Source organism: Cheilinus undulatus, linkage group 9 (assembly GCF_018320785.1).
Source record: "Cheilinus undulatus linkage group 9, ASM1832078v1, whole genome shotgun sequence".
NCBI classification, from domain to species: domain Eukaryota; kingdom Metazoa; phylum Chordata; class Actinopteri; order Labriformes; family Labridae; genus Cheilinus; species Cheilinus undulatus.
Window position 1 is genome coordinate 26,149,005 of NC_054873.1, and position 27,380 is coordinate 26,176,384.

A 27,380-nucleotide genomic window follows, 5' to 3' on the forward strand; every position below is an offset into this window, starting at 1 on the left:
TATCATAAGTTGCTTCTTCATTACTAGACATCAGTACAAGTGTTTTATTGCTGTCTAACAGCTCGTATAAACCCTTTTCAGTTTTATATACCTGATGCAGTTTTTACTTGATTTAGGAAAGTGGTAAATAGGTAGAAAGTAGTCTTTATTTCAATGTAATGTTTCGCTGCTTATTCGTTATCAATGACCTGACAATTTCGAAGATCTGGATTTATTTTCAACATATCAAAGTGGTTTCAGAAAAGGGTGTTAAACTATGGACTCTATTGTAAAAGTAAGTAGTTAGAGAACATCTTTAAAATGTAAGAAATAATGTATGCATTATATGTAGATGATAGGGTCATACAGGCAAGACAGCGAGATCCTACAGCTGTAAAAAGAAAAAACAAAGAAGCAATGTGTAACGTAGAAAAATGGTCAAACAGATGGAGCTTCAAGCTCTCTCCAAGCCAATCCTGTTATGTGGTATTTACAAGGAAGAAAGAAATAGATTTTGAGAATTTGAAGTTGTATGTTTAAGTCATGGAAGAAGTTGATGACTTTAAACATCGAGATTTTTGGGTAGATAAAACGTATGCAGTCATGGATGAAGGTATTGGCACCCCTGGAATTTTTCCAGAAAATACACCATTTCTCCCAGAAATTGTTGCAATTACAAATGTTTTTGGTCTTCACATGTATTTCATTAATGTGCATTGGAACAACACAAAAAAGCCGAAGAAAAAAGCCAAAATTGACATAATTTTACAAAAAAACTCAGAAAATGGGCTGCACAAAATTATTGGCACCCTTTTAAACTGTGGCCAAATAATATTATTTCAAGCATGTGATGCTCATTTAAACTCACCTGAGGCAAGTAACAGGTGCTGGCAATGTAGGAATCATACCTGAAGCCAGTTAGAATATATAAAAGTTGACTCAACCTTTGTGTTGTGTGCCTGTGTGTGTCACACTAAGCATGGAGGAGAGAAAGAAGAGCTGAGAATTGTCTGAGGACTTAAGAAACAAAATTGTGGAAAAATATGAACAATCTCAAGGTTACAAGACCATCTCCAGAGATCTTAAAATTCCTTTGTCCACTGCGCATAATATAAAAAATGTGCCAAATGGTCTTTGAGACTCTTGTTTTGTTACACCTTTTACACTGTTGAAGGCCCAAGCTCTGCTATTTGTTATTGAATACGTCTGATTTACTAAAAAGATCTCCAAAATTTGGGTCCCATTATCCTTGAGGAGGTGATGGAGGGTCCTGTGACTCAACCAGTTGAGAACTGTTGATTTAAGGCAATACATGTTGAAAAAGGTAAAGCTAGAAAGAGAAAACTTAAGCTTAAGTTGACTGAGTGGATGTAGTAATGACAGTCCTGCTATCAAAGAATGCTGAGAATAATACATTTAAATTTTAGGGGTTGGGTGGATGATAAAGAACAAAGCAAAAGAATAAAGGCTAGAAAGCACCCTTTATACTTTGCCTTGTCCTGTTAGCAATGTTCGTATTTGGTTGTTTTCTGAAACAGAAATTGATTCAAACATAGTGGAATTAAAAAGAGAATTGGGAGAGAGTGAGAAAGGAATCCGATCAAGTCAATGTATAAGAAACAGATATAATAGTTATTTAAATGTATATAATGATAGCTCTGAAGATGAAAACTAGGTGGTGTAAGAGCAGAAAAAATAGCTAAAACATCCACCAAAAAACTAACATGCCAAAAATATACCCCTCGGTAAAGGAGAGACGAAGGCGATGACTACACAAATAACTGACTTGTAGGACTAATGCTACATACTACGTTACAGTAGATGACTGTATTGGTTGCAACCTGCCATTAACACGCATAAAAGATGATTGGTTTAGGGGTTGGGTCAAATCTCGAAAGCGATTTCTCAGCCTGAGAATCCCAGGTCATCTGGATTTTATAGCAATAAATAAACTGCATGGATTTATTTAACCTGTGGGGGGCAGCATTACACTATCCAGTGTACAGCCTACCGGAGTTCCATTCGAAGAAGAAGGGATCACTGAAGCAAAAGGCCATCGCGGGAGTTTAGTTGGCGGCGCGAGCAGGAGTGGACACAAAGACGTTTGTTACGAGGAGAAAATGAGGCGTTCACTAAATTTCCAACAACTATTTCAGTTGTTTTATGGAGAGGCAGACGCAGATGGTGAGCCTCTCTCATCTTCATCGTCCGAGGAAGAGAGTGGCGCTGAGGATGATGAGGTGACTGACCCGTCTTTTCTCACCAGCGACGAGAGGTAGGGCAAACGTATCATGAATATTTACAACTTTTGTTTCGTTTATTACTCTATTGTAAACCTATATCTGTTATGCACTCATAAAATGTTATATAATCAGGTAGGTTTATGTGTAGGCTACATTAGATCAGGGCAGAAATGATAAATACAGAGATGGGTAAATGTCTAATCTTTTGTTTCCCCCTTTATCTGAACATAGATGAGTAAACTCTCATACTCCTTTCAAAGAGATGGATATGCTGATTTTCCTAATGTTTGTTTCGGGTTATATTTTTTGTTACCTTTTGTTTCTTGTAATATCACTTGTCAGGTTTTCTTTTGTAAAGGGAATATTCACATTATTGTACGGAGCCAGAGAATGAGAATTTTAGTGCTAACATTTTCTCCATTATCATCATCTACATATAAACAATACCCTGAACAATCTCTGTACATATGCACATCTACAGGTATGAGGAAAATGGACCATCTCCACACAGGACTACCCAGAGAGGGCGTGGGAGGAGGAGTCAGACGAGGTCCAGATCTCCACAAGCTCAGTCACACCATTGCTTGGAACCCTGGAGAACCAGAAACAACTCTGACACTACCCCACAAATCAGCCGGTTCATGCCACGGAGAACACCAGGAGCCCAGGTGGACACCCATGCAGCCAGTTCACCCCTGGACCTGTTCCAGCTGTACTTCTCCCCAACCACAGTGCTAACCCTCTGCACAAACACCAACAAGTATGCAGCAAAAAACAAAGAAAGGGGGAAGAAGTACAAATGGGCAGATGTTGAAGTGGAGGAGCTCTACAAGTTCCTTGGGCTCCTTACATACACATTGCTGGTGTCACTGCCGAGTATCACCGACTACTGGAAGCAGAACACAATCACATCTGTGCCGTTTCCAGCTACTGTGATGGCGAGGGACAGATTCAGGGCTCTGCTTTGGAACATCCACCCCAGTGATCCAGAGGAAGCCAAAAAGAATGATGAGAAGAAAGGAACACAGGCATATGACCAGATGTTCAAGATCAAGCCCCTCATCAACGACATCCTCGGTGCCTGCAAGGCTCATAATCACCCTAGGAAGGAAATGGATGTTGATGATAGAATGATGTCCACCAAGGAAAAAACCGGCACGACCCAGTTCATGAAGGACAAACCCAGTCATCCCCACAACAAGAAAATGGGTGGGGTTGACGTGTCCTACCAGCTGCTCCAGTACTATTCTACCAACCGCAGAACCACACGCTGGTACCGCACCCTCTTTTTGCACCTTGTGGACATTGCCACCACAAATGCCTACATTCTGCACTGTGACATCAGCGCCTCAAATCAGGTGGAACCCATGTCCCACAAGGACTTCTTAATTGAACTGGTGTCCCAGCTGTGTGGGCTGGACAGCACAGGCATGCCCACCAGGAGGAGTGCTGACCACATTTCTGTTGCCATTGCCATGGTAACAGATGCCAGCATGAAAGCCACACAAGGCCGCAGGATTTGCCAACACTGCCACCAGGTGGACAAAAAGAGACATCTCACTCCCTGGAAGTGCCAGTCCTGTGATGTGGCTCTGTGTCTCATTGTGGACAGAAACTGCTTTGCGGAGTGGCATAGATAAATCTGTGCTCCACTGTGTAAAGTTATGATTGTAAATAGTTTATCACATTTAAATTTTACCTGTTTTTGCAAATAGTCTGACAAGGATAAAAATTCCAATAAATATACATATATTTTATGGGAAATATGTGTACATAGTTTTACTATATTTCAGTTTTACCATTATATGTTCATATTTGCAACCTATGTTTACCTTTTTAAGCTCCAAAACAGTTCTTTGAGCATGTTTGTGGCATTTATTGTAATAGTAATTCTTTCAGTTCAAATTTGATGATTTTTGTGTATTTTTGGGCCCAATGTTTTAGTAAAGTAGGTGAAGGTGAAAAAATAATAATCAGATCACATGCAGTTGAGGACAAAATTATTAGCCTCCCTGTGAAATTTTGTTTTTTTTCAAGATTCTCCCAAGTGTTTATAACACAGCAAGGAATTTCATAGCATTTTTTTAAAAAACATATTAGTTATCTTTTCATTTCTGTGTGCAAAGTGAAATACTTTCAGCATCCAAAATAAAATAGTAATAAAATAAAATAATAACTCTGTCCTCATGTGTAGATGGAAGTTTTGCTGAAAAAACCCACTACCAAATGTGGGTATGGTTAAAAAAAAAAAACAAAAAAAAAAAAAACAAAACTTATGTTGTATTCAAAGGCAAAATAAAAAGTATTCAAAAATGGCCAAAATGGGCTCAGACCGCTAAGGGTTGAATGTTGAAAAATGTAGGCCCTAGAGAAGTTTATATGCATTGGAAATGATGAGCATATGCCATCTACAAACCTCCAAGGATTGTATTATTGTCATTTTACCGCAGCTGGAGGTCAGTCAGTTCAATCTAATTAAAGAGCCTCTCCTGTGGCTTTGATAAGATCCTCTAAACTTCACTCAGACAAGACCCTGATGTTTAGTAGTTGTAGAAATTCTTAATTCTCCAAAATGTTTTTGCTCCTTTTTTTAGAATCTTTTTTTTAAGTACCACCCTTCAGTAAGATCTGAAATCAGATCTGACATACAAATTCCTCTTGCTTAAATTTCACTTTTTGGAAATGTCCTACCCGTAATTGATGCAGTCAGATTGAAAGCACCATTAAAAAGAGTTTAATATGAATAATTTAATTGGCTCCAATTTCTGAGTTTTATATTACACCATGATGTGAAGACCTGTTCAGCATAGCTTTCAGCTTTAATTTTCATGTGTCCTTTTTTCTGCCCTACAAAAAGAAATAGTATATAATAGAGGTGGGAATCACCAGTGGCCCCACGATATGATATTACCACAATACTTGGGTCACAATTTGATATTATTGTGATTTTAAACATTTTGCAATGTAGTGAGTATTGCGATACCATATATTGCGATCTATACCATTTTTTCAACCGTTAAGTTAATTTAGCATTAGTCTTGCCCTTGTTTCTGTTGTATTTTCACAGTATTTTATTTTCATGTAGCACTTCTTGCAAACCTCATGTGTCATGTCCGTCTCATTCGTGTCCTGCTTGCATTCCTAATGTTCTTCCCCTGGTGCTGCCATGTTTGTTGTACTAAGTTTCCCCTGCTTTATGACCGTCACCTCTGCCAATCTCACTGGACAAACAATTGTCCAAACAATTGATTTTTTTTCCTGTTATCATAGACTTTAGTTCATATTTGCAACTATTTTGAAAAAAAAAAAAGATACTGGGTGGATGAGACGATACATCACCAGACAAAATATCACAATACTATGCTGTATAAATTTTTTCTCCCACCCCTAATATTTAAACACAGGCTAGCCAACCAAACTGGACAGAAGAACGGTAATTTTCTCAGGTAATGCACTGACGTACAATTTTGAAGTGCTGTACTGAACATAATTTTACCCCTACTTATTGTCTATCCATAATACTACCTTGTTTTTCATTTTCACTATCAAAACTGTGCCTAATTGTGGCTCTCTTGTCTTCTTTTAGAGCAGGGGTGTACAAACTATGGCCCCGGGGCATAGCAGCAAATTCTAGAAATGAAATCAAATATGGCACACATTAGATGATGAAGCTTGTACTCAACTGTATTGTACTTTTAATTTCAGCACCAGGCAGCGCTGCCATGTTGATTCTGTTAAGAAACGTTTTGACAAGAGTATATCTGGATTAACAATGTCCTGATGGATTACTGCAGCAAATAGCATCAACAGCATTTCAGGGGCAGAGCCAGTGGTAGCCAGGGCCAAACAGGGCCCCCTGAAATCTGATTGGATCCACCAAATCTTGACAATTAGCAATTATTTGAATCACTCCTAAAGAAACAGCAGGTTTGCAGGGAATTGTCTTGAGACGATCATTACAAAGGGCTTGTATTAAAACAAAACACACATTCTTCCCAAGTGTAAAGATTTAAACTAGCTGAACTTCACAGCTAAAAGTTGAGTCCTTTGAACACTTAAAAATTGAAGGAATGAGGGTTACATGAAGAAAGCTTAGTGAGGTAGGCCCATTGATTCTGCTTTGAACTGTACAGTTATCTGTAGTCGGGGAGAAGAAATGTTTATATTTGTGAACACCATGTTTAAATTTTGAGTGATTATTTATTCATTTTTTAAAGTTTGTTAGGGACAGATACATTATAGTGTACATAGACAACTGAGAACAGCCATCCCATGCAAGTATAATTTCATAGTGAATGCTAATATGCAGTAAGAAGGACATTTATGAGTATAAAAAGCTAAAACAGTTGATTAAAAAGGGAAAGGGTTACAGGTACAACAGAGAACGTAAAACCACAAACAGTGACAATGTTACAGAAAATCAAACATGAATACATCTCTGTGCTGAATTATTATCTGTCCATACTGGTATCATGTCATATTTAGCATCTTTAAAGTTATTTGTGTTTATTTATTGCCTATTATTATTCCTATCATCTTGTATTATTATTTTTTATTTAAATGAGCTTACATTAGTGTGCATCAGTCTCTAAATCCTGTTTTAACAATAATCCATTTGTCAGTCCCTTCTCTGCTCCCCTGTGAAGCATTTTAATTTGTAAATGAATCTGTGTGAAAGGATATAGTTCAGCAATCAGACTGACTGATTGTTTGGGTATTTGACAGATTAATCAGATAACAGTTATTGAAAGAGACTAAATTCTACAAAATTTCATACAAAATCACAATAAAAACTTGCAGTCACAGTTTGTTCATTGTGCAGTGTCTGCATGTTAGTCTCAACTCTGCAGCAGTAAAATGCTAAACTTCATAACAGTATTACTTACCTTATGTGATATATTTTTATGTACTTCATTGTGTCTGTTAGTATCTTCAGTCAAAACATTTTCTGTTGTTTTCAGATATGTTACCACATTTTGAAATTCCTTCAGATAGATAATGCATTCATTAGTCAGGTGGTGTGTACCCAAACAAGCATTATAAATACTTGTTAATACAAATAGTTATGAAGACACACGACACAATCTGCATAAGTATTACAGGAAAAAGTATAAACACTTATTTCTAGTTTTTTGATGTTTTGTTAAACCTTTGTTTTTAAAAGCTGAACTCTTACTTGCACTAAAGTATTACTATGATATAAGTTAAGGACCATTTCTAACCCTTGCCAGGCATAAATGTGCATGCTGTTAGGATGGGAATAACAGTTCTTCACAGGGAATACTGAGCAAGTAAATATGCAGTACCTAAGTCTACCACTAGAGGGCAGTCCTTGCCTGCATATAAGAGGATAACAAAAATGAAGGTCTGTAAAAGCAGAGACTGGTCACAGTTAGATGTTGTGAAAAATGAGATTCCAAAACAATCAGTTACTGCAATATTTAATTAGTTCAAACATATACTGCTCTTTTGTCACTGATAAAACACTTTCCATTCTTTGTCAGTCAGTGATTCCGCAGGAAAACCATACTCAACTGACCGTGGCTATCTTTTTTCCCCCATTTCTTTTTTGGTTTATACATTTTCTCTTACTGGTTTATAAGTCTGCACACTGGAGTTCATGGTCCTAAGTCCGACAGGACTTCAGTAGATGGTTTAACTGGAGTGCCCTCTGTTAGGGAACAGATTAGAGTGTAAGAAGCATCTTTCAGCGTTACTAACACACACACAATGAATTGAGGAGGTAGTGAGGGGCTGCTCATGTTCACTATATGGAATTAAGTATTTGGCCACCTATTAATTATTGAATTCAGGTGTTTCAACCAGACTCATTGCCAAAAGTGTATGAGATCAAACATCTAGCCATGCAGTCTTCTTTTGTAATACAAGATGGGTTTTTGAAAAGCTGTGATTGCAAGTGCAACTATCATGGCTGCCACCTTTGCAGTAACACAGTTTGTGAACTTTCATCCCTGCATGATATTCCACAGTCAACTGTAAATGAAATTATTTTAAAGTGGAAGTGTTTAGGAGCAACAGCAACTCGGCCATGACGCACAGAACAAGGAGCATGGTGCGTGAAAGTCGGCAACGCTCTGCTGATTCCATAGCTGAAGACCTTGAAACTTCCACTGATACCAGTGTAGCACAAAAACTGAGCAGCTGGAGCTTCATGGAGTGAAGCTGCATGCAAGCCTTACATCACCAAGTCATATGCCAAGTGTCAGGTGGAGTGGTGTAAAGCACATCAACACTGTGTTCTGTAGAATGACAAATCACACTTCTCGTTTTTGCAGTCAAATGAGTGAGCTGGGGTTTGGTGGACGCCGGGAGATTGTCACCTGTCGGACTGCATTGTTACAATGTTACAATGTTACAATGTCATTTAGCAGACGCTTTTCTCCAAAGCGACGTACATTTGAGAGCAAGAACAACACAAGCAATGATCTAGACAAGAAGAAACAACATCAGTAAGTGCCATCAAGTGCTTCAGGTCCAATTGGACGCAAGTGCTGCCGTGTAGAGTTTAAGGCAGAGTACCTAAAATATACGTTGTTTATGTAGTTTTTTTTTTTTTTTTTAATGTTTTTTTTTTTTTTTGTTATTAGACAGCAACAATGAATCAAGGAAAATGTGGGATCACTAATCGCCATTCATTAGACTTCACAACAACTATTTACCAAGTACCAAGTGCTGGATCATTCCCAAAGAGCTGGGCAAAGAAATCCCAGAAGTGTTCCAACTGTGAAGTTTGGTGGAGGAGGGAAAATGATGTGGGGCTGTTTATCAGGGTTTGGGTCCAGCTTCTTATCTCCAGTGAAAGGCAGTCTTAGTGCTTCAGCATATAAAGACATTTTGGACAATGCTATACTTCCAACTTTGTGGCAACAGTTTGGGGAAGGCCCTTTTCTGTTCCAACATGACTCTGCCAGTCACAAAGCACCGACTATAAAGATAGGGTTTGATGAGATCAGTGCAGAAGACCTTGACTGGCCTGGAATGGAGATTACGAATCAAGCCTTCTCGTCCAACATTAGTGCTTGACTTCATAAATGCACTATAGAATGAATGGGCACAAATTCCCACATAAACACCCCAAAGTTTGTGGGAAGCCTTCCAAAAAGAGTGGAGGCTGTTATAAGTGCAGAAGGAGGCCAACTTCAAATTAAAGTACATGCATTTGAATACAATGTCATTACAGTCCCTCTTGGTGTAATCTATGTCCACTAACTTTAAGATCTTACAGACTCAGAGCCTCTCAAATATAAAAGAGAAGACACAGAAGAACAAACAGACAACAGGTGCTTGCTCGTTATTTATTATGATGTCATCACAGCCTCGTTATTGCATGTATCAGAAACACCGAGCTATTGCTTTGCACTTGACACGTTCCAGAGTTCAGCTTGACCTCGGCTTCATTTCTCTGCAGTCTTGTTTTAAACCTCCAAAGGACTGAGGATCCTTTCTTCTATGTGGGGGGGACTACATAACCCAGACCTTTGCAGAGCACAAGGCAGTTGGCAGAGACCGAAAAGAGGAACAGTGTGTGTGGTAGATGGTTTTTTACTTTTTGAAAGAGATATTTGAGTGAAGTCAATAAAGAAGCCACAGAGAAAGCTGTAAGGTACATGAGATGTTTTCATCATCTGTAGTGCTGTGAGAAAGGAGATTTTTCCTTTGATTTTCCCATACTTTCTTGCCTTTATTCACCAGTCCCTTATCCATCCTCCTCAAGGTCCCCCCTGTTGGCATGTTCTGCAGCGAGCACCCTTTAAGTGTGGTCGACTAATCTGTTTGTCTGGCTTAGGTGGTCTTGGGTGAGAAAGACTCAGCAGCCAGTTTCACACAGACATACGAAACAAGTTGGGGTCGAGGTTGCAGGGATGAGGTGGACACAGAGAAGGTCAGAGGAAGGGGTGTGAGACTCTTGTCTAAGACTAGTCCCTGGACTAAATGAGAGCAGAATCAGGGTTAAGTATTCTAATTGTGTGGCCATTTAAAAAGCTTTGAGTCGATCCAGGGCCTCCGTTGAGCCAAATCTCATCAATAAGTGCCAATTTGAATCCCAACCAACAACCCGTCTTTCCTCGTTCTACTTCTCCACCTCCTTACCCTTCCTCCCTCTCTCCCTCCCTCCTCACCATGCAGACAAACAGACATTCCAGTAGCGGATGTAGCGGTGGTTGTCCATAGCAACCTGCCATGCGGGGTGTATCTTGTGAGAGCAGGACCAGAGAGTGAATGGCTAAGCCTCCTGCTAACAAAGGCTGCGAATCTCAGAGATGCTTTTGAGCTTTCATAGAATCCCTTTGACTTCTGGGCTGTGGGAGTGCTTTACATAAGCCAGCAGCAGCAGCAGCAGCAGCTCCCCTCTGCCCCGCTACATCGCTCTCTCCTCCTGCTCCCTGCACCTAATACACACACACACCCCAATGTAGGTCGGCCCGTCTTCGCTCATCCTCTAAAAATTCCTTCAATCTGTCATTCAGTGTGACTGTCATGGGTCTCTATTGGAGAGGTGTTAAGAGATGAATGCACTCACTGTACGATGAAATAGATTTAAAATGCTTGTCTGCACCAGTAAAGAAGTGATTCTGCTCACATTATTTGTCCAGAACACCAACATATCAGTGACAATTTATTTTAGACAGCATAATAACTATTTAAACTCAGTTCAATACCTTTCTAAATCCTCTTGCATGGCAGGCCTCTCCTAAATACGCTGTAGTGCTAAATTAGTTGACTAATTTACTCTATTTAGATTTTTCCATTAAAACTTTTTTTTACATATATATTTATCATTTATCCCCCCATCTCAGCAGAAAGTCTGCCTTATTTCCAGCCACAAAAATAATGTTAAATGCTATGTTTGTTATGCATATTTCTACTGCTAACAGTCTTTTGTTAGATGGGATCTGCTAGCAGCTGACACTGTGTGCTCTGCCTCCTCTTGTGAGCCTCTCTGGGACTGACTGGCAAAGCCAGCTGCTCCACTGTGCCTCTCTGAGTCAACACATTTAACACAGACACGTAAACTACACACTTCAATAAGTCGACGAGTCAATGACTTCATCTTAATAGTATATGAGCTTCTATTCCCCTTCCTTCTTTTACTGAAGCCGCTGAGCTGTAATAAAGTTAAATAAGAGCGATAGGTAGAGATACAACCATTTCATGTTTTTAACACAACCTGGAGAAAGAAGGGGTGTAGACATTTCCAGACAGGGTTGTTTGGATTCACTGGTTGAAGACTTGAGATACACAATCAATGGCAGAAGGCTTGGAAGGGGTTAAAACTAGCTGGCATAGTGTCTTCCTGAAACATATTCTCTTAAATGGGCTCACTTTCACACTTACCTGGCTGGTAATGTCAAAGTACCCCGAGCACTACCAAACATACATTAAGGCACATAGCCATATTCAAAACATCACCACATGCTGTATCAACGGGGAACAAAAACAGAAGCTACCACTCCCCTGTTGTTGGAAAAATTCAACATGTGTTCAGAAAAGCAGGCAAAACTCCCTCCATCAGTGTTAAAATTAGTCTTCTTACCATTTATACAGAAACTGGTAGGTTTGAGGTGAAGGAAATTTGATGTGTTTCATCTTTGTGTATCATCAGCCATTTGGACGACAGTCCTCTACAAGAGCAGCAGTTTGAGAGTGGGAGTGAACATACTGGTGCTTCTCTGAACACATGTCTAGAACTATGGCCACTTAGATAAAGGGATTCAATAATCAGAAATAGAAAAATTAACATTTGTATCAAAAGCAAAACATTTTCCTGCAAAAACAGCCACAAAAGTTCCTTATATGGATCTAAAATGCAAAGCAAATATTCTGAAGAGATGAGTTCTCAAAGTAGAAACTGCTTTCTGGGACAGTTTCACTATGAGTCGATGGATTTCTGTATATGTCTGCCATCTCATACTGTCCATATGATCCTTGTCCACATTCATTCTAGAGATACAATACTGTCAACATTGTGCTGTTTAAACCATCAGTAGTAGAATATACAAATGTACAATACACAATACAAATGCATACATAGTTGGGTATTACAATGAGACCTACAAAAAAGCATGAGAGTAAAAAGCCTGTGCGATATTGCAGGTGAGGCAAGCAGAGCCACAAATGTGCATCCAGATCGAGGGACACACACACCCTCCTACCATGATTAAGCACATGTCTATTTACACCGCGTCATAACAAAGCTATCAAAAACAAAGGCTCCAAAAATTCTTCCTAAAAACTTTTTTTTGTTCTTTTGTTTCTCTACTTACAACAATGTCGATTCCATATATGTACATCCCTAGAAAATAATTTAATTATAGTTATACACTTTCTACATTTGTGAAACAATACAGTCCTAGTCCACAAGGAGGGAATTTTTTGTTTATGTGCGTATTTGTCTGTAAATGTTGTGTGTATGGGTGTATACAGTGTTTGTATGAAGTGAGGAGTCATGGTCGGCACAGGGGGATTAATGTCCATGGATTTGCTAACAGTCGCAGGGGCAAATTCAGAGACGTGGACGTGGTCACAGAGAGGACGTAGTGGAGTCGACGATTTCTCTCCCATTGCACACAGTTGGGACATGTTGGGCACTGGCAGAAGCTAAATAAAGAAAGAAAGAGGTGATAGTTACACAGAAAGACATTCAATTTGTGCAATTACTTTCCTGCCGAAGGGAAGAAAACAATTTCTTACAGCAAGAAATAAAGCAATATTTGTCTGTAACCATAAGTTTGCAATCTAAGTCAGTTAACGTCAGAACACAAAATAATTTTACAAAACAAATTAAAAAATAACTAAAGAGCATCAGTGACCAGGCAAATTCAAAGAATTCAAACTACATAAATGCCACCCAGACATCATCAATGGATTGTCACAGGAACTGCCAGGACTCTCTTTATACTTAAAACAGCCAGCAGGTAATATTTACCTGTTATTAGAGTGCATTGATTTTCATAAAAAGCACTGGTAAAAGGCAATTATTTAAAAACACAGAAAGAGACCTGGATCACTGTTGGATGATGATCTGTAACATTGCTCAGTCCAGAAACTTCCCCACCACTCAAAGCATTGAGCAAATCTATTGACATTTCACAACAATGAATCTTTTTTTGCCTGTGGTAAATATGTTGAAGGTTGATCTATGACTTCTGATTCATACCAACATCTATTATTAATATGCTGGTATGAAAAAACAGAGGGGAAATAAATGCTTTCTTGTGGGGTAAATTTTACCTGCATGGTGGCTCTAGGTATATGGCTGCTTAAAAAATTTTGAGTTATGTAAACAATTTTTTTTATGCTGTCTTTGCAACTGTGTGTGAGTTCATAGACCATTAAGGAGGAGGGCCAAGGAGTTGCACTCATGGCTATAACTAGAACTGTGGGTGATGATGGCAGTCTGGCTCAGAAAAAGGACATTATGGACTGAAGAATCAAGAAATACAAAAGAGTATAAGGGCCAGAGGTGAAGGGAAAAAATAATGCTGAGCACTTCAGGATTAAAGATGTAGGGAACACTTCAACATTTTTCTTTAGCTGTGTTGATGAAACACATCAATGCTGGCGTTATTTCAGACATTTGCACCAAACTGCTTAAAATCTGCATTTCATGGCTTGAAATTAGCATCTGCTTTGTAAAATCTTTTCTGATAAGGAGCGGCCTATGTGATGAAGAAACCTACTGATAGTAGCTTTCTATGTCACAAGCTTTATGCAAAAGGTAGAATGTTATCACCTCTAACCAACATTACGCTACCATTTAGAAACTGCTCCCATCCTCTCCAGCACTGCCAACATGTAGTGCTCGAGACCACCACAGTCAACCACAACACTACTGCCCGCTTCAGGGGACTCTGGAGGAGAAGAATCCTCTTTCCTCAAAAGATTGTTTCGAGACAGTAGTGCTGTGGGACTTTGTGTCATTTTCCATTTTCCTCTGGCTAGGGGATGCAATCACTCCCGCCTCATCTGGAAAACCCCATCCTGTTCCCCTCCCTCCTCTCAGTACTAGACTGCCAACTTATTTTTTTGTATTTTTCAGATTCCTGAAGTAGGCAGAGTTAGCTCTGGGCTGGGAGTGTACTTACACTTTAAAGTCAAAATGTTGAGAAGGAAGTCATAATTTTGAGAATAAAGTTAGGATACAAGTTTGAAAAAAAAGCTTTAATTTTAACAATAAAGTGAAACTTTATTCGACTATAACAAACAGCAACTCTTAGACAACCACGCTGTGTTTATGAGCTGAAAGAGAACTAATCTTTTTTTATTGTTTAAACCATTTTTGAAGTAGTTTCACAAGTTCATTGATACAAAGCTGTTTTGTTACATCCAAAAAATTTTGACTTCATTCTCAACATTCTTTTTCCTCTACATATTGGCTTTAATCTTGAAACATTATTTCAATATTGTTCTTGATATTTCAACTCTATCATCGACATTTCTACTTTTTTCTCATCACTTTGACTTTAATCTCAAAGTGCACAGCATCATTTATTCCTTCTCTGCTGGCTCCTATTCTCTTCTGTAAGAAAAAGACAGTATGGACTGGCTATCCATCGACTAGAACCTAAGATACAAACGTGATAGCATGAGGCAAAACTAGCTTAGCTAAATAACGTTGTATGTTTGCTACCATTGTATGGCTCTGGGGAATTGTGTAATGCCACACTGGTAAATACAGATACAAAAATATGTTTCCTATTGTTGTTTAGGGAGCAGATGCTCCCCTATTGGTCAGCGTCAGGACACTTGTGTTGGCAACCATTTTAGCCATTTGCCATCTTCCACAGAGCAGGAACACTTGATTGATACTGTCAGTCATGCATTTGGCTAACGATAACACTTCTAAAGTTATTGTGGTGCCCATCAGGAGATTTAGCTGGCTTTTGACTCGGCATGAATTTGTAAACCTTTCTGTGGCTTTTTTTAATTGAACAAAGTAGAGATAGAATGAAGAAGGTAGAAACACCTGGGTATTTCAAAAGGCTTTATCCCTCTCTTTTAAAAGTGGAACACAGTCCATGTGTTGAATACTGAATCCTGAAAACACTCGTTTGACAGAGGTGTTAAAAAAGACCAAGAGATTTCTGCTTTAAAACCCTGTCTCTTTAAAAATGAGGTAACAGCGTGTAACCTACCCTGGGATGCGTATGTGGTGGCAGCCCCACTGACACTGAAACGATTGAGGTTAAGCCTGTGGCTTGTCACATTCTTCTGAGGCTGAAACATGATGATATGGACCTTAGGAGCAAACATACAACCCAGAACCACAAAACCACTGAGGCTGACTGAGATACACATGGTTGTGGTCTGAACCTGAAGAGAAAGGAGGAGGAGAAAGTAATTAGTAATTCCACTTGTTAATTCAGTGGACATATCTTATGGTAATGTGGTGCAAAGTAATTACTATAAAAAGCTTATTTGATGATGATAATCTGTAATAATTAATGTATATCAAAGGTTCTCTTTAAAGCAGTTGAACAAAAGTACTTAACAGGGAATAAAACAATGATGTAAAGCCAAATTATATAAACAGAAGATAAATAAAGTGCATAAAAATGCCTAAAGCATTTAACCAATGTGCAAAAGTATGCAGAGCCAATGAGGCCTATAAAGTCAAACTGTTAATCGGAAGACTTTGTTGCCTTGCAACAGTCCAAAGGATAACAATTACAGGACAGATCAATAAAAGACTTAATCAACAGGGAGCACAGGCCAAGCTTAAACGCATTTCAGTGGTAGCTTTAACTTCATTCTGTGTGATTTACTGTTCAAAATCAATAGTACGAATGCTTTCTATCCTCCTCAGGATGCTGCTGTATCACTCCTGTTTTGCTTTGAGTGGCTGAGAGAAGGCAACAGAATTGATCAACAGCGAGTGAAATCAAAAGACTGCACGGAGAATCACATTAGTTTTCAACATCTCCTCTGTGTGTATGTAATTTTGTGTGTGTGAGTGGGTGGTGCATGCTGGGGATCTAATGCCTCCACCTGTCTAATCTTAAAGTCAGATTACAAGGCCAGAGAAATGCTTATTTCTAGAGAGGGAGAAAGAGACAGAGAGATGGTGGTGGGAAGGTGAGCGTTTTTTTCTTTTTTTTTTTTTTTTTTTTCCAAGGATCAAATGTAGCAGCCCTGGCATCAGCACATCAGCACTCCTCTCATATGCCCTTTGATACAGTGCACTGTGTGTGTTTGTGGAAGTGTGTGTACTGCATGCTTAAGATTTGTATGGATCAGGTGAACACTCACTCCCCTTTGCTATTAAATCTGGACATGTGTCAGCAGTTTGACTGAACCTGTCTGCTTGTCATCCCCATACTGCAGTGCTAGAACATTTCTGACAGCAGGATTAGAAAGTTTTTAAGTGGTGACTATACCTGTTATGTTATGGTGACATTATTAGAGCTCTGTTAGGCTGGCCACACACTACAGGATTTCAACCCTGATTTGGGGCAAGATTTGCCTCCCCGGACGATCGTGGGGGCATATCCTGAGAGGAGCCTCGTCTAAACGACTGTTTGCCTGAATAATCCTCATGTGTGGTGTCAACACGATTGTTTTACTGCTCCAAATCGTGTCGTAGCCTTCAAAATCCCAAATCGTAAAATCAGACATTTTTGATATTTACGATTTGTAAATATCTAGGTCATAGTGCCTCTGACGAAGCACATAGCACATCATACGTAATTTCACCCTTCACAACCATAAACATGGCTTTAACTTAATTCCAGCCTGGATTTCATCCTGAGTCTTTCCCATGTTTTACGATTTTGCTTCACCTGTAACACATGCCAGGGCAGCCTGTTGTGGAGGGACAGCAAGAGGATATCGACAGACATTCGTGTTTGTTTGTTTATTTTTTTCTGAAGTCACGTGATCACCGAGGTCGCTGGCAGGTCGGCAGGTGTGTGGTCTCCAATGATCTGACAGTCTGGCTCAGTCGTCTATAGTGTGTGTTCAGAGGATTAAAGATGAAAAATCTTTTGAAATTGTCCTCATATCTGGGGTCTCCAACAGTTTTAAAATCGTTTCAGATTTAAAAATCATGTAGTGTGTGGCCAGCCTTAGTGTTCAGGAACAAACAGATCCGGGAAAATCGGAACATTTTGGACGCATATTTTTCTCTGGATGCTAACAAAGATTGATACAACTTACAAGACATGAACTGCAGTGTCATAAGCTGTCTGTTTTAAAACCGATAAGATTTTCTACATGTAGCTTTCCATGCTTCCATACATGCTCCTATGTAGCTAGTTACTTTCCCAGTGGCCATTGTTTATGGCTAAGCTATGCCTGAAGCTACCGCCTTGTTCCCAACAGATGACACTGATTGGTCCATGACTTCTAAGACCAGGCACAAACGTTACAGATTGGACCTTTGCAAGACAGACCAGCCTGATGACAGACATTGAATCTGGCCAATCTTTGCATTTATGCTCTACGTTAGATACACATATAGATATGGACAGACCTTTCTGTTTGTGTTTTCGGCCATTCTCTCTAAACTTACGGATACGGACCAAACATTGCAATGCCACCGCCGAACATGGGGACAGTGCAGCCAACAGTTCAGCCCAGGGTTGCAAACACAATGAATAAGAATAATTCGTAAAAAGACGGGACTTAATCAAGTTTTTCGGAGGAAATAGAGCCAAATGTTGAGTGAGCTGTTTGAGAATGTAAACATATCAATGATTTTAGCTCAGCTTGGCACGAGACAGACAACTACAAGAGCACAGCTGAGCAGAGGACAGACTGTTCTCTCTTTAGTCTATGGGATGGGCAGAGCAGCTCCGTTAGAGATGGTGACCTGAAGCGGTTAGGCTTTTCAGTGCCCACTCCAACATAACGGATGGGAGTCACCTGCAATTTCCACATACAGTGGCTGCACCACAAATTGTACTACGGAGCAAATCACTCCCTCTCTAGTCAATCAGAGCAGTTCCGCTGCCTGCGCTCCAGTCCGGCACCAGCGCATCCCTGAATCCCCACTCCACTGTGCTTCGCTGGCAACATGCTGAAGGTCTATTTTCAGCACTGGCTGCTGCCATTCCCGTCAATCAGAAAGCTCGAAACAGGAAGTCCCAAATGTAGAATATCCAGTGATTTCTAAATACAACACAATGCACAAACTCCTGATCGTAACTCATCGCCATATCAACATACGTAAACAACAACTCATCCTGCAGCGACAGCAAAGGGTCACCATTAGGTCAGTGGGTCAAAGAGCTACAACAGCACCACTGATAAGGAAAAGTTTGGCCAAAGAATTTTTACATAAAACCACACATTGTTTAAGCAAAAATGAACCTTTTTACTTTCTAATGTTCTCACCCAATGGCGGAATCAATTATATCATGGGTGTGTCAGTGTGGGGGCAAATGCAGTTGTAAAATTTAAAATGCATGGGAACTTTTTTTTATACAGTTGCAAGAAAAAGTATGTGAACCCTTTGGGATTTCTTGGATTTCTGCACAAATTGGTCATAAAATGTGTTCTGATCTTCATCTAAGTCACAACAATAGACAAACACAGTCTGCTTAAACTAATACTGCACAACAAATGATATTTTTTCATGTTTTTATTGAACAAAACATGTAAACACTCACAGTGGAGGGTGGAAAAAGTATGTGAACCTTTGGATTTAATAACTGGTTGACCCTCCTTTGGCAGCAATAACCTCAACTAAATGTTTCCTGTAGTTGTAGATCAGACCTGCACAATGGTCAGGAAGAATTTTGGACCATTCCTCTTTACAAAACTGTTTCAGTTCAGCAATATTCTTGGGATGTCTGGTGTTCATCGCTCTCTTGAGGTCATGCCACAGCATCTCAACCAGGTTGAGGTCAGGACTCTGACTGGGCCACTCCAGAAGGCGTATTTTCTTCTGTTGAAGCCATTCTGTAGGTGATTTACTTCTATGCTTTGGGTCGTTGTCCTGTTGCATCACCCATCCTCTGTTTAGCGTCAGTTGGTGGACAGATGGTCTTAAGTTTTCCTGCAAAATGTCTTGAAAAACTTGGGAATTCATTTTTCCGTCAATGACAGCAATCCGTCCAGGCCCTGAGGCAGCAAAGCAGCCCCAAACCATGATGGCCCCTCCACCATATTTTACAGTTGGGATGAGGTTTTGATTCCAAACAGCTCAATTTTGGTTTCATCTGTCCACAGAATATTTTTCCAGTAGTGCTGTGGAACATCCAGGTGCTCTTTTGCAAACTTCAAACGTGCAGCAATGTTTTTTTGGACAGCAGTGGCTTCCTCCGTGGTGTCCTCACATGAACTCCATTCTCAATTAATGTTTTACTTATTGTAGATTTGTCAACACAAATGTTAGCATGTGCCAGAGACTTCTGTAAGTCTTTAGCTGACACTCTAGGATTCTTCTTCACCTCATTGAGCATTCTGTGCTGTGTTCTTGCAGTCATCTTTACAGGACAACCACGCCTAGGGAGAGTAGCAACAGTACTGAACTTTCTCCATTTGTAGACTGTCTTACTGTGGACACATGAACATCAAGGCTTTTAGAGATATTTTTGTAACCCTTTCCAGCTTCATGCAAGTCAACAATTCTTGATTGTAGGTCTTCTGAGAGCTCTTTTGTGCCAGTCATGGTTCACATCAGGGAATGCTTCTTGAGAACAGCAACCTCAAACTGGTGTGTGATTTTTATAGGGCAGGGCAGCTTTAACCAACGCATCCAATCTCATCACATTGATTGGACTCTAGGTTGGCTGACTCCTGGCTCCAATTAGCTCTTGGAGAAGTCATTAGCCTAGGGGTTCACATATGTTTTCCACCCTGCACTGTGAATGTTTACATGTTTTGTTCAATAAAAACATGAAAAAATATCATTTTTTGTGCGGTATTAGTTTAAACAGACTGTGTTTGTCTATTGTTGTGACTTAGATGAAGATCAGAACACATTTTATGACCAATTTATACAGAAATCCAAGAAATCCCAAAGGGTTCACATACTTTTTCTTGCAACTATTTGTGTGTAAAGCATAAATGAACCTTTAAAAAAGCTTAAAGCCTTAAAATAAAGTCAAAGAAGAAAAAAAGAAATCCTATTGTGTGGGGCAAACATTGGACAGCTGAAAACACAGTTTCAAGCTTTCTATTAAATCAAGGGAACCACTATCAATCATTATACCCCATGATCTCAATACCATTGTGATGCAATCTCAATGAAGAGGGAAGCACAACAAACACAGCCAGAGCAATGATAGGAAATGTGAAGCCTAAAGTTAGATGGATGGTTTAGATGTCCTGTAAAACAGTGCTTTCCAAAGTGGTGGCCCCAGGGGTTCCACAAAAAGGTCATTTACAATCACTAAAAATCAAAGACATAAAAAAACCCCCAAAATCTAATAAAACGCTTGATTACCCGTTACTATTTCAAGTCTTGGGAGTAACAAAACACAGCCAGAAGTTTTAACTCCTGTCATCTTTTTATCATTTATTTTGCCTTATGTATACATCTGATGTCATAGTTTAACTGGTGTTGGATTTACCTCTGATTTTGAGAATTAATCAGATTTTCAGGTCTGAATTTGAGCTGCAGTATACTGAAGTTTGGGAAAGGCTGCTGTAAAACATACCATAATCAATATTACATGGAGAGGAGCTGGACTGAAACTGCAACCACAGTGGATGTACCAGGTAGGTAACAGCTAGCCACACTAGCCTATTAACTCTAAAGTCATGTTTGACTGCGAGGGCTCAGGTTTTGAGAGTCGAGACTCCGGGTGCTGGGAAGTGAATCTGTTAGTGTGTGGTGCGATGGTCATCTCATTGCAAACCACACACTATGAGAACAAAACTGTTAAATCTGTCGTCATTTGTCATCCAGTGCGGAGTCTCTCACATTCAGCCTTCGCAGAAGATAGAACACTAGTCATTTCTATTCTAAAATCTTGGAAAGAAAGCAAAAAAGCATTTTGTGTCTTTAAGAAAAAATTGTACTTATTGTCTTGGATTTAAATCAGGCATTCAGCTGTTTTTGTTAAAGATTTAAACGTGAAAATATTTTTGGCTAATGAGATGCACTCAAAGGTAGATTTAAGTTATGTTTGAGTGTGTGACTATTTAGTGAGAAGATACCCTGTAGTCACTGGATGTGACATAGAAGATGGGGAGGAATGCCAACCAAATGATGCAGGTCGTGTACATGGTGAATCCAATAAATTTGGCCTCATTAAAGTTCTCCGGGCACTTCCTGGTCTTGAAAGCATACCTAAAGAGCAGAATATTTTCTTGTTACATAGTCACATGTCATGAGGTATGAAACAAAGTAAATCCGACAAAGTTCAACTTTAAAAGAAACCTTCTGACACATACAGGGACATTGGAGGACTTCCGAAACACTTACACAGTACACAGGATGACCAGGAGTACGTCATATCCCAGTGATAGCAGCATGCTGGAGTCTCGTACGTTACACTTGAGGATGACAGTCTGCCGACGCTCTGGCAACGTGAAGCGCCGTGTCCCTGGAACTTCCAGCAACAGCCAAACTGACACCATTACCAACTGGACGGAAATTAGACTTAGACAGATAAACACCTGGGGAAAAAAAGGTTGGTAAGTTCACCAAGATCTTCTCTGCGTCAATCCGTCCATCCATCTGACTGATGCAGATGGATGAATGTAATACTGCAATCACTCACCTGAGAGGACGGGCTAATGAAGCGTGGCCTCACTGCTCCTGCTCCATCTTTTACGCCATTAAAAATCCTGGCAATTCTGTTAGTTTTGGTAAGGAGGGCGGAATAGCAGACAGCAAATGATGTGCCCAGACCCAGGCGCCGAAGGGCACAGATGGCAGGAGAGGGTTTGGCCAAGAAAAGGAAAGTCATGGCGTAGGACATGAAGACTCCCGAGAGGAGGATGTAACAAAGCTCTCTGCCTGAGGCTTTGACCAGTGGTGTGTGGTTGTGTCTTATAAAGACCCAGAACACCAGGCCGGTGCAGACAAACCTGTTGACAGAAGGACGTTAGCAGCGACAATAACATAGAGTTTCATAAAGTAAAAGGTTATGACACACACTTGTCAGACTCTCCTTTCTCACAAGACATGTTTGCTGTAGTGCTGAGGGTGATGAAGTAATCTGTTAGAGTACTTGGACTACTTTTTTTATGTAATGCTAAACCAACTACAGTTATCCACATATTTATGATGTGTTATCACCACTGCAGAGAGACATAAATGTCTGTCAAACTAGCTGGGATCAATCCATTTAGTTTTAGTAGGTAAATGTTTTACCTGAAAAATAATAAAAGTAAAGCCAAAAAAAGTCATTCTCAAGGACATTTTCTGTGTTTAATGGCTGATTTAATGACAACACTTTCAAACCAATTTGGCTGAAAGTTAACATAGTCACTAATTAATAGAAACACCTGGGCTGTTCTGTCCGTCCAAAATTAGAGAAATGTTAGAGAAATGTAGTGACTGTGTTTATGATGTGATCTTACACTAGAGTAGCCTTAAGACCAGGTCAGGGTACAGTATTTTTTTTATGTCTGTTACAATGTTCATTGTGTCAAATGTGATGGTGATCACAGAACCAGAGATTTGTGCCTTGACTTGGAATACAAGTCATCAGACAGACATGACAGAATACATTGGGTGTGATGATGCCTGAAGGAAGAGGGGCTGGGCTAGACTACATCCACTGTAAACAACCATACTGTTTGTCTATCCAAACATTGTGATGAATGATATGCTAGCTTGATGTTAATGCTAGAAGCAGTAACTTACCAGGCCCCTGGACTGTGTTGGTTATTTGTTTTCAACATTTCTTTTGTAAACCAAGCATTCCCTTAACAAAGCAACATAAAGGCAGGGATATTGTCATCAGCACTAAATATCATGGTTCCATCTTACAGTACCAACATCATCACTCCTTTTTTAACATTGCCTCTTGTTTTGTTGACACCTTCTGCTGTATCTGAAGAGCACTCTTTGCTCTTACTGGTCAGTGTCACTGACATCACTGAGCAAATACAAGGAAAGAGGAAAATAAAACATGCTACACATTCTGTTTGGAAATTTAGCCTGTGGCACTGAAAGCAGTTACACTAGAGCTTATAACTTCTTGGCATTGACTGTTGAGTTTCCAAAAGAAAAAATCTCTCTGGCAAAGCTTATCAGCAGTGGTAACCTAGGGAAACAGGGATATGTTGGTGCCATGACAGTGGAAGAAAAATGAGTGTTTAATATTTCCAGCTGATTAATTTTATCATGTAGAAGGGGAATTAATATGCACCTGATGTCTGGCCCAGATAATGTTGGAATCCTCACCATGCAGAAGATATCTAACTATACAAGCAGCATTGTTCTACGCTTATAGAGTGTAGTCTTTATGTAGTGCATTATGAAACGACAGAAATAGCAGGACAACCTTTTGGGATTAGGTCTAACTGGTTAAAAAGGCAAGGCTATATGGGGTGATATTATATGTAGGCCGGAGTGTCTTATAGTGAATTTTACTCTTACAGTTCCCAGAAGTGATGTGTATGCTGTGAGAATAGTTATCAAAAAATAAAATCAAAATGCTTCTGTTAAACATCAAATTCAAAAACCTTCTTCTTGCTTACGAAACAGACCAAAAACAGCTCCTGCTGACCTGGAATCCCTCATCCATATCTATACTCCCTCTCACCGGCTATGCTCCATCAGTGAAAAGTGGCTGGTACTCTCATCACAACAGGACCTTAAATCACAAGCTAGACTCTTCTCCTCTGTTGTCTCCCACTGGTGAAATGACTTACCCAACTCCATTTGATCCACAGAATCTCTCTCTACCTTGAAGAAAAAGCTAAAGACCCAGCTTTCAGGAACACCTACACACTAAGCTACTCTTCTCGTCTGTAGTCTCCTGTGGCAGAATAAGTTACCCAACTACATTTGATCTGAGAACAACTCCTGAGAAAGCTTTCCTTGTGTACACCTCTGCATTTGGTAGTTTGGAGCTGAAGATGATGGTGAGGACAACGATGATGATGAAGGTTTGTTGTTTCATGACTTTGATGTGGATGATGTAGTCATGTGCATATTATTTAGGCATGTAGGAGGCTAAAGATTCATCACTGGGTGCCACTACCCAGGTTGGAGGGGTGGGGGAGGGTGGCTAGAGTCAAGCTTGATGCATGTTGACACGTGTGTGTTGCTCAGCAGCCAAGGTCAAGCTCAATGGCATCTCTTTTGTCCGGGCCTCTTCAACCCTGGTAACATGCCTGGAGACTGCCAGTGGTTTTCAGGCCCTCAGAGCATCCACAGCATGATCAGTGGTCATGGAAACCTGAACGGTATCTTGGGGCTTGGCGATTCTTACCGACCACATCCACCCCTTACTCTGCACTAAAGGTGAGGACTTTATTTTTTCAAATGATTTTTTCCCATGCCCCTAATAAAACACAAGGATATCGAGAGCATGACCAGGGTTGTGTGAGTCCTCTTTCCTGCCCACTGGTGCCCTCAGACAGCTTACTCACCACATCTTAGCCTTACATCAACCTCAATTTTGGACCCAAACATGCCCAAATGTTCAAAACAGTACTGTTTACACTGCAGAATCTGGTGTACAACCCTCACTTTCAGTTTTAATTTTTCATCTTAATAGTTGGCTTATATATCAGGGTGGCAACACTATTTTACTGCTTTCCCTGCTTGTGAGGTCATAACTGTGCGTTTAAAGAAAATGAGAATTAAACACCAATAAGGAAATAAACTGTGCTGAGCGCTAGTTTGACTTTGAATCCTTCTCAGTAAGGACAACAAATGACAGGTGGAGGGAGGCAGACTCAAGAGCTGTGAGTCTGTCTCATTACTGCAGGTGGAGAGCTTAACTACCGTATTGTAGGTAGTAGATGCGCAAACTCCAAACAGTGAAAAACAGATGGTACTAAATGAGCAGCACAGTTGCACAGGCAGGGCAGAAGTGGGACTCTTTTCAGCCCTGGAGTTTCATGGCTGGACCTGTGTGTTACTGACAGCAACAGTTACACCGAGCTCAAAACTGGGGCCTGGCACTGCTACAGACACAACAATCAAGTTCAAAAATTTAAAGAATTATTTTCTTAAGTCAATGAAAGCCAGTGTAAGAATGTAGTTTTATTTACATATTCCTGAATCCTTAGAGTTTTTTTCTGGATACCTGTTATTTAAAACAGTTCTATTCTGTACTCTTTTTTACATTAACATTGACTGATTTCTACCTGTCCACTCCCATGGTTGTACCTGCTAGTGGTGATGCCTCTTCCTCACTCAGCAGCAAACTAGTTGAGGGGCTGATGTTGCTGAAGAGGTGAAGTTTCACTTGTAGTTCTTAAAACTGTTAGCCTTCTACTTGCAAAGAGCTTATTTGTACTTATATACAGTATATCTTGTTGTATAGCTCACCATGTAGTTCACTGATATGACCTTGGAAGGTGGCTTGCACAGTTTATTTTATATGTTGTACATCTGGCTCTGCTAGCTTACCTGTCATCTCCAGCTGGCGCATCTACATTGAGCTTTTAGCTTGCGATAGCAAATTTAATTTGCATAGTTAGCTGTGTAAGCCTCTAAAACCCTCAATTTTTGGGTCCAACTTTTTAACTAACATCACTCTAGGTATTATCCGTCTTTCTTGAAATCCCCTTGACTGTCTTGGGTCGGAGGGATTAACTGTTCACAAGGCACACACAGAACCAGCGTAAAGGTAGTGTTTCCAGTCAGATGAACACAGATGGCCCTTCCTGTCTGACCAAGCACAGAAAGAGAGAGAGAGAGAAACCTACTTCCATACCCCTGTGCACTACTACATGGCAGCACCCGTGTCTATTCAGTCCTGAAGCAGTTTTGGGCACTTACTGATGTTCCTTCCTATTGAGATCATTGCTTGTGTTGTATTCATTTTCAGATAGTTGTCACTTTGGAAAAAAAAGCATCTGCTAAATGAAGTTAAATTTTAACACTATCAGAAAATATTTTCAGGTAATAATCTGCTTCTGGACCTTGGAGGTACAGGTAATCTGCAGCTGGAGGGACCATACCAGTTAGATGGGAATGCTAAAATTGCAGCCTGTAGTAGATGCTTTTGCTGTGTTTTTAATTTTGGAGAGGCTATAAAAATCTTCCAGCTCTTCAGCTGCTGAGTATTGCTCTTGTGAGAGACTCGTGCATACTACTTCAGCATGTTGAAAAATCCAAACTTGACAGGCATGCGGTTACGGTTGCTAAGCCCTGATCCGACAATCATTGCAAGTCTAGAGAGGTTTAGCTACAGTCAGTTGCCTCCTTCCAGTCCAGTAATCATGCAAACACACAGTCACACACGTTTACACCTCTGACAGTCAGTCAGAAACTGACATCATGTTAACAGCCCTTTATCACTCACCCTACACATGCAATAGTAATTGGACCAATGGCCCAAGCATCTTCCCACATGATGTAGTCCTCAGGAAGGTCGTAACAGGATGTTAGGTCGTCGGTGGGCCACTGCCCAGGCGCGCAGGGTGAGCAGGTGAACTCATCAGCCAGGTATTCATGAGGCTCACAGGCTGTGCAGATCCAGCAGCAGTACTCACCTATGAGCAGCGGAGTGTGACAGTCTGAAATCTTTCAAAAGGTCTGCCATGGTGAGTTGCTGTAATAAAAAAAGAACATTGCCTCCTACCTGCCTGCATTTTCTTCATCTCATTGCGCTCACAGGGGTCGCTGCACTGTGAGGTGGGCACCACTTCTCTGGGCCAATGAATCAGATCACTGCTTAGGCTTAGACTCTCTGCCCATTCTCCCACTGGCACATAGCCGTAACGATCAGCGGAGCGCTGGTAGCTGAAAATGTTGTATCGGCCCATGCCGTCCCCCTGGGAATCAAACTTCACCACCGTCTCAATGCCAGGAGGAGCGAAAGGTGCTGGAAGAGACAAAGAGTGGGAAAGAATAAGAGAAAATGGAGATAAAACCTACACAATAATAAACAATTATCCCATTGATGTCTCATTGATGCCTCTTTGAAGCAGCAGTGAGGACAGAGACAATAAGCTTTGGTCGTCTAAGCCTTATCAGTATAAAAGAAGATAGTGGAAGACATTAAAATAGGGGTTTCATTACTCAAGACCAGCCAGTCACAAGAGTAGTTGCTA

General features: G+C 40.2%; 2 protein-coding genes across 2 annotated transcripts in view; one reads left to right on the top strand and one right to left on the bottom strand.

Moving 5' to 3' along the window:
- Positions 1 to 2,031: 2,031 nt before the first annotated feature.
- Positions 2,032 to 4,385, top strand: LOC121515366 (piggyBac transposable element-derived protein 4-like). Its single transcript, XM_041796084.1, has 2 exons — positions 2,032 to 2,254; positions 2,704 to 4,385. Exons 1-2 carry the CDS (start codon positions 2,100 to 2,102, stop codon positions 3,860 to 3,862), a joined length of 1,314 nt encoding a protein of 437 aa, XP_041652018.1. The 5' UTR covers positions 2,032 to 2,099; the 3' UTR covers positions 3,863 to 4,385.
- A 5,152-nt stretch (positions 4,386 to 9,537) lies between these two features.
- Positions 9,538 to 27,380, bottom strand: part of grm3 (glutamate receptor, metabotropic 3) — a 64,533-nt gene continuing 46,690 nt past the window's right edge. The window contains exons 8-14 of the mRNA XM_041796773.1: positions 26,909 to 27,151; positions 26,630 to 26,819; positions 21,917 to 22,226; positions 21,619 to 21,812; positions 21,351 to 21,483; positions 15,380 to 15,557; positions 9,538 to 12,842 (exon numbers count right to left, since the gene is read on the bottom strand). Of these exons, the coding sequence (XP_041652707.1) occupies positions 12,766 to 12,842; positions 15,380 to 15,557; positions 21,351 to 21,483; positions 21,619 to 21,812; positions 21,917 to 22,226; positions 26,630 to 26,819; positions 26,909 to 27,151 (1,325 nt within the window). The 3' untranslated portion in view covers positions 9,538 to 12,765. The remainder of the gene's footprint in view (positions 12,843 to 15,379; positions 15,558 to 21,350; positions 21,484 to 21,618; positions 21,813 to 21,916; positions 22,227 to 26,629; positions 26,820 to 26,908; positions 27,152 to 27,380) is intronic.

Bases quoted from the DNA above. Each gene is read 5' to 3' on its own strand.
- LOC121515366 (XM_041796084.1), top strand. From the start codon at position 2,100: ATGAGGCGTTCACTAAATTTCCAACAACTATTTCAGTTGTTTTATGGA. The intron at 2,255-2,703 runs GTAGGGCAAACG...GCACATCTACAG, and splicing joins TTTCTCACCAGCGACGAGAG to GTATGAGGAAAATGGACCAT.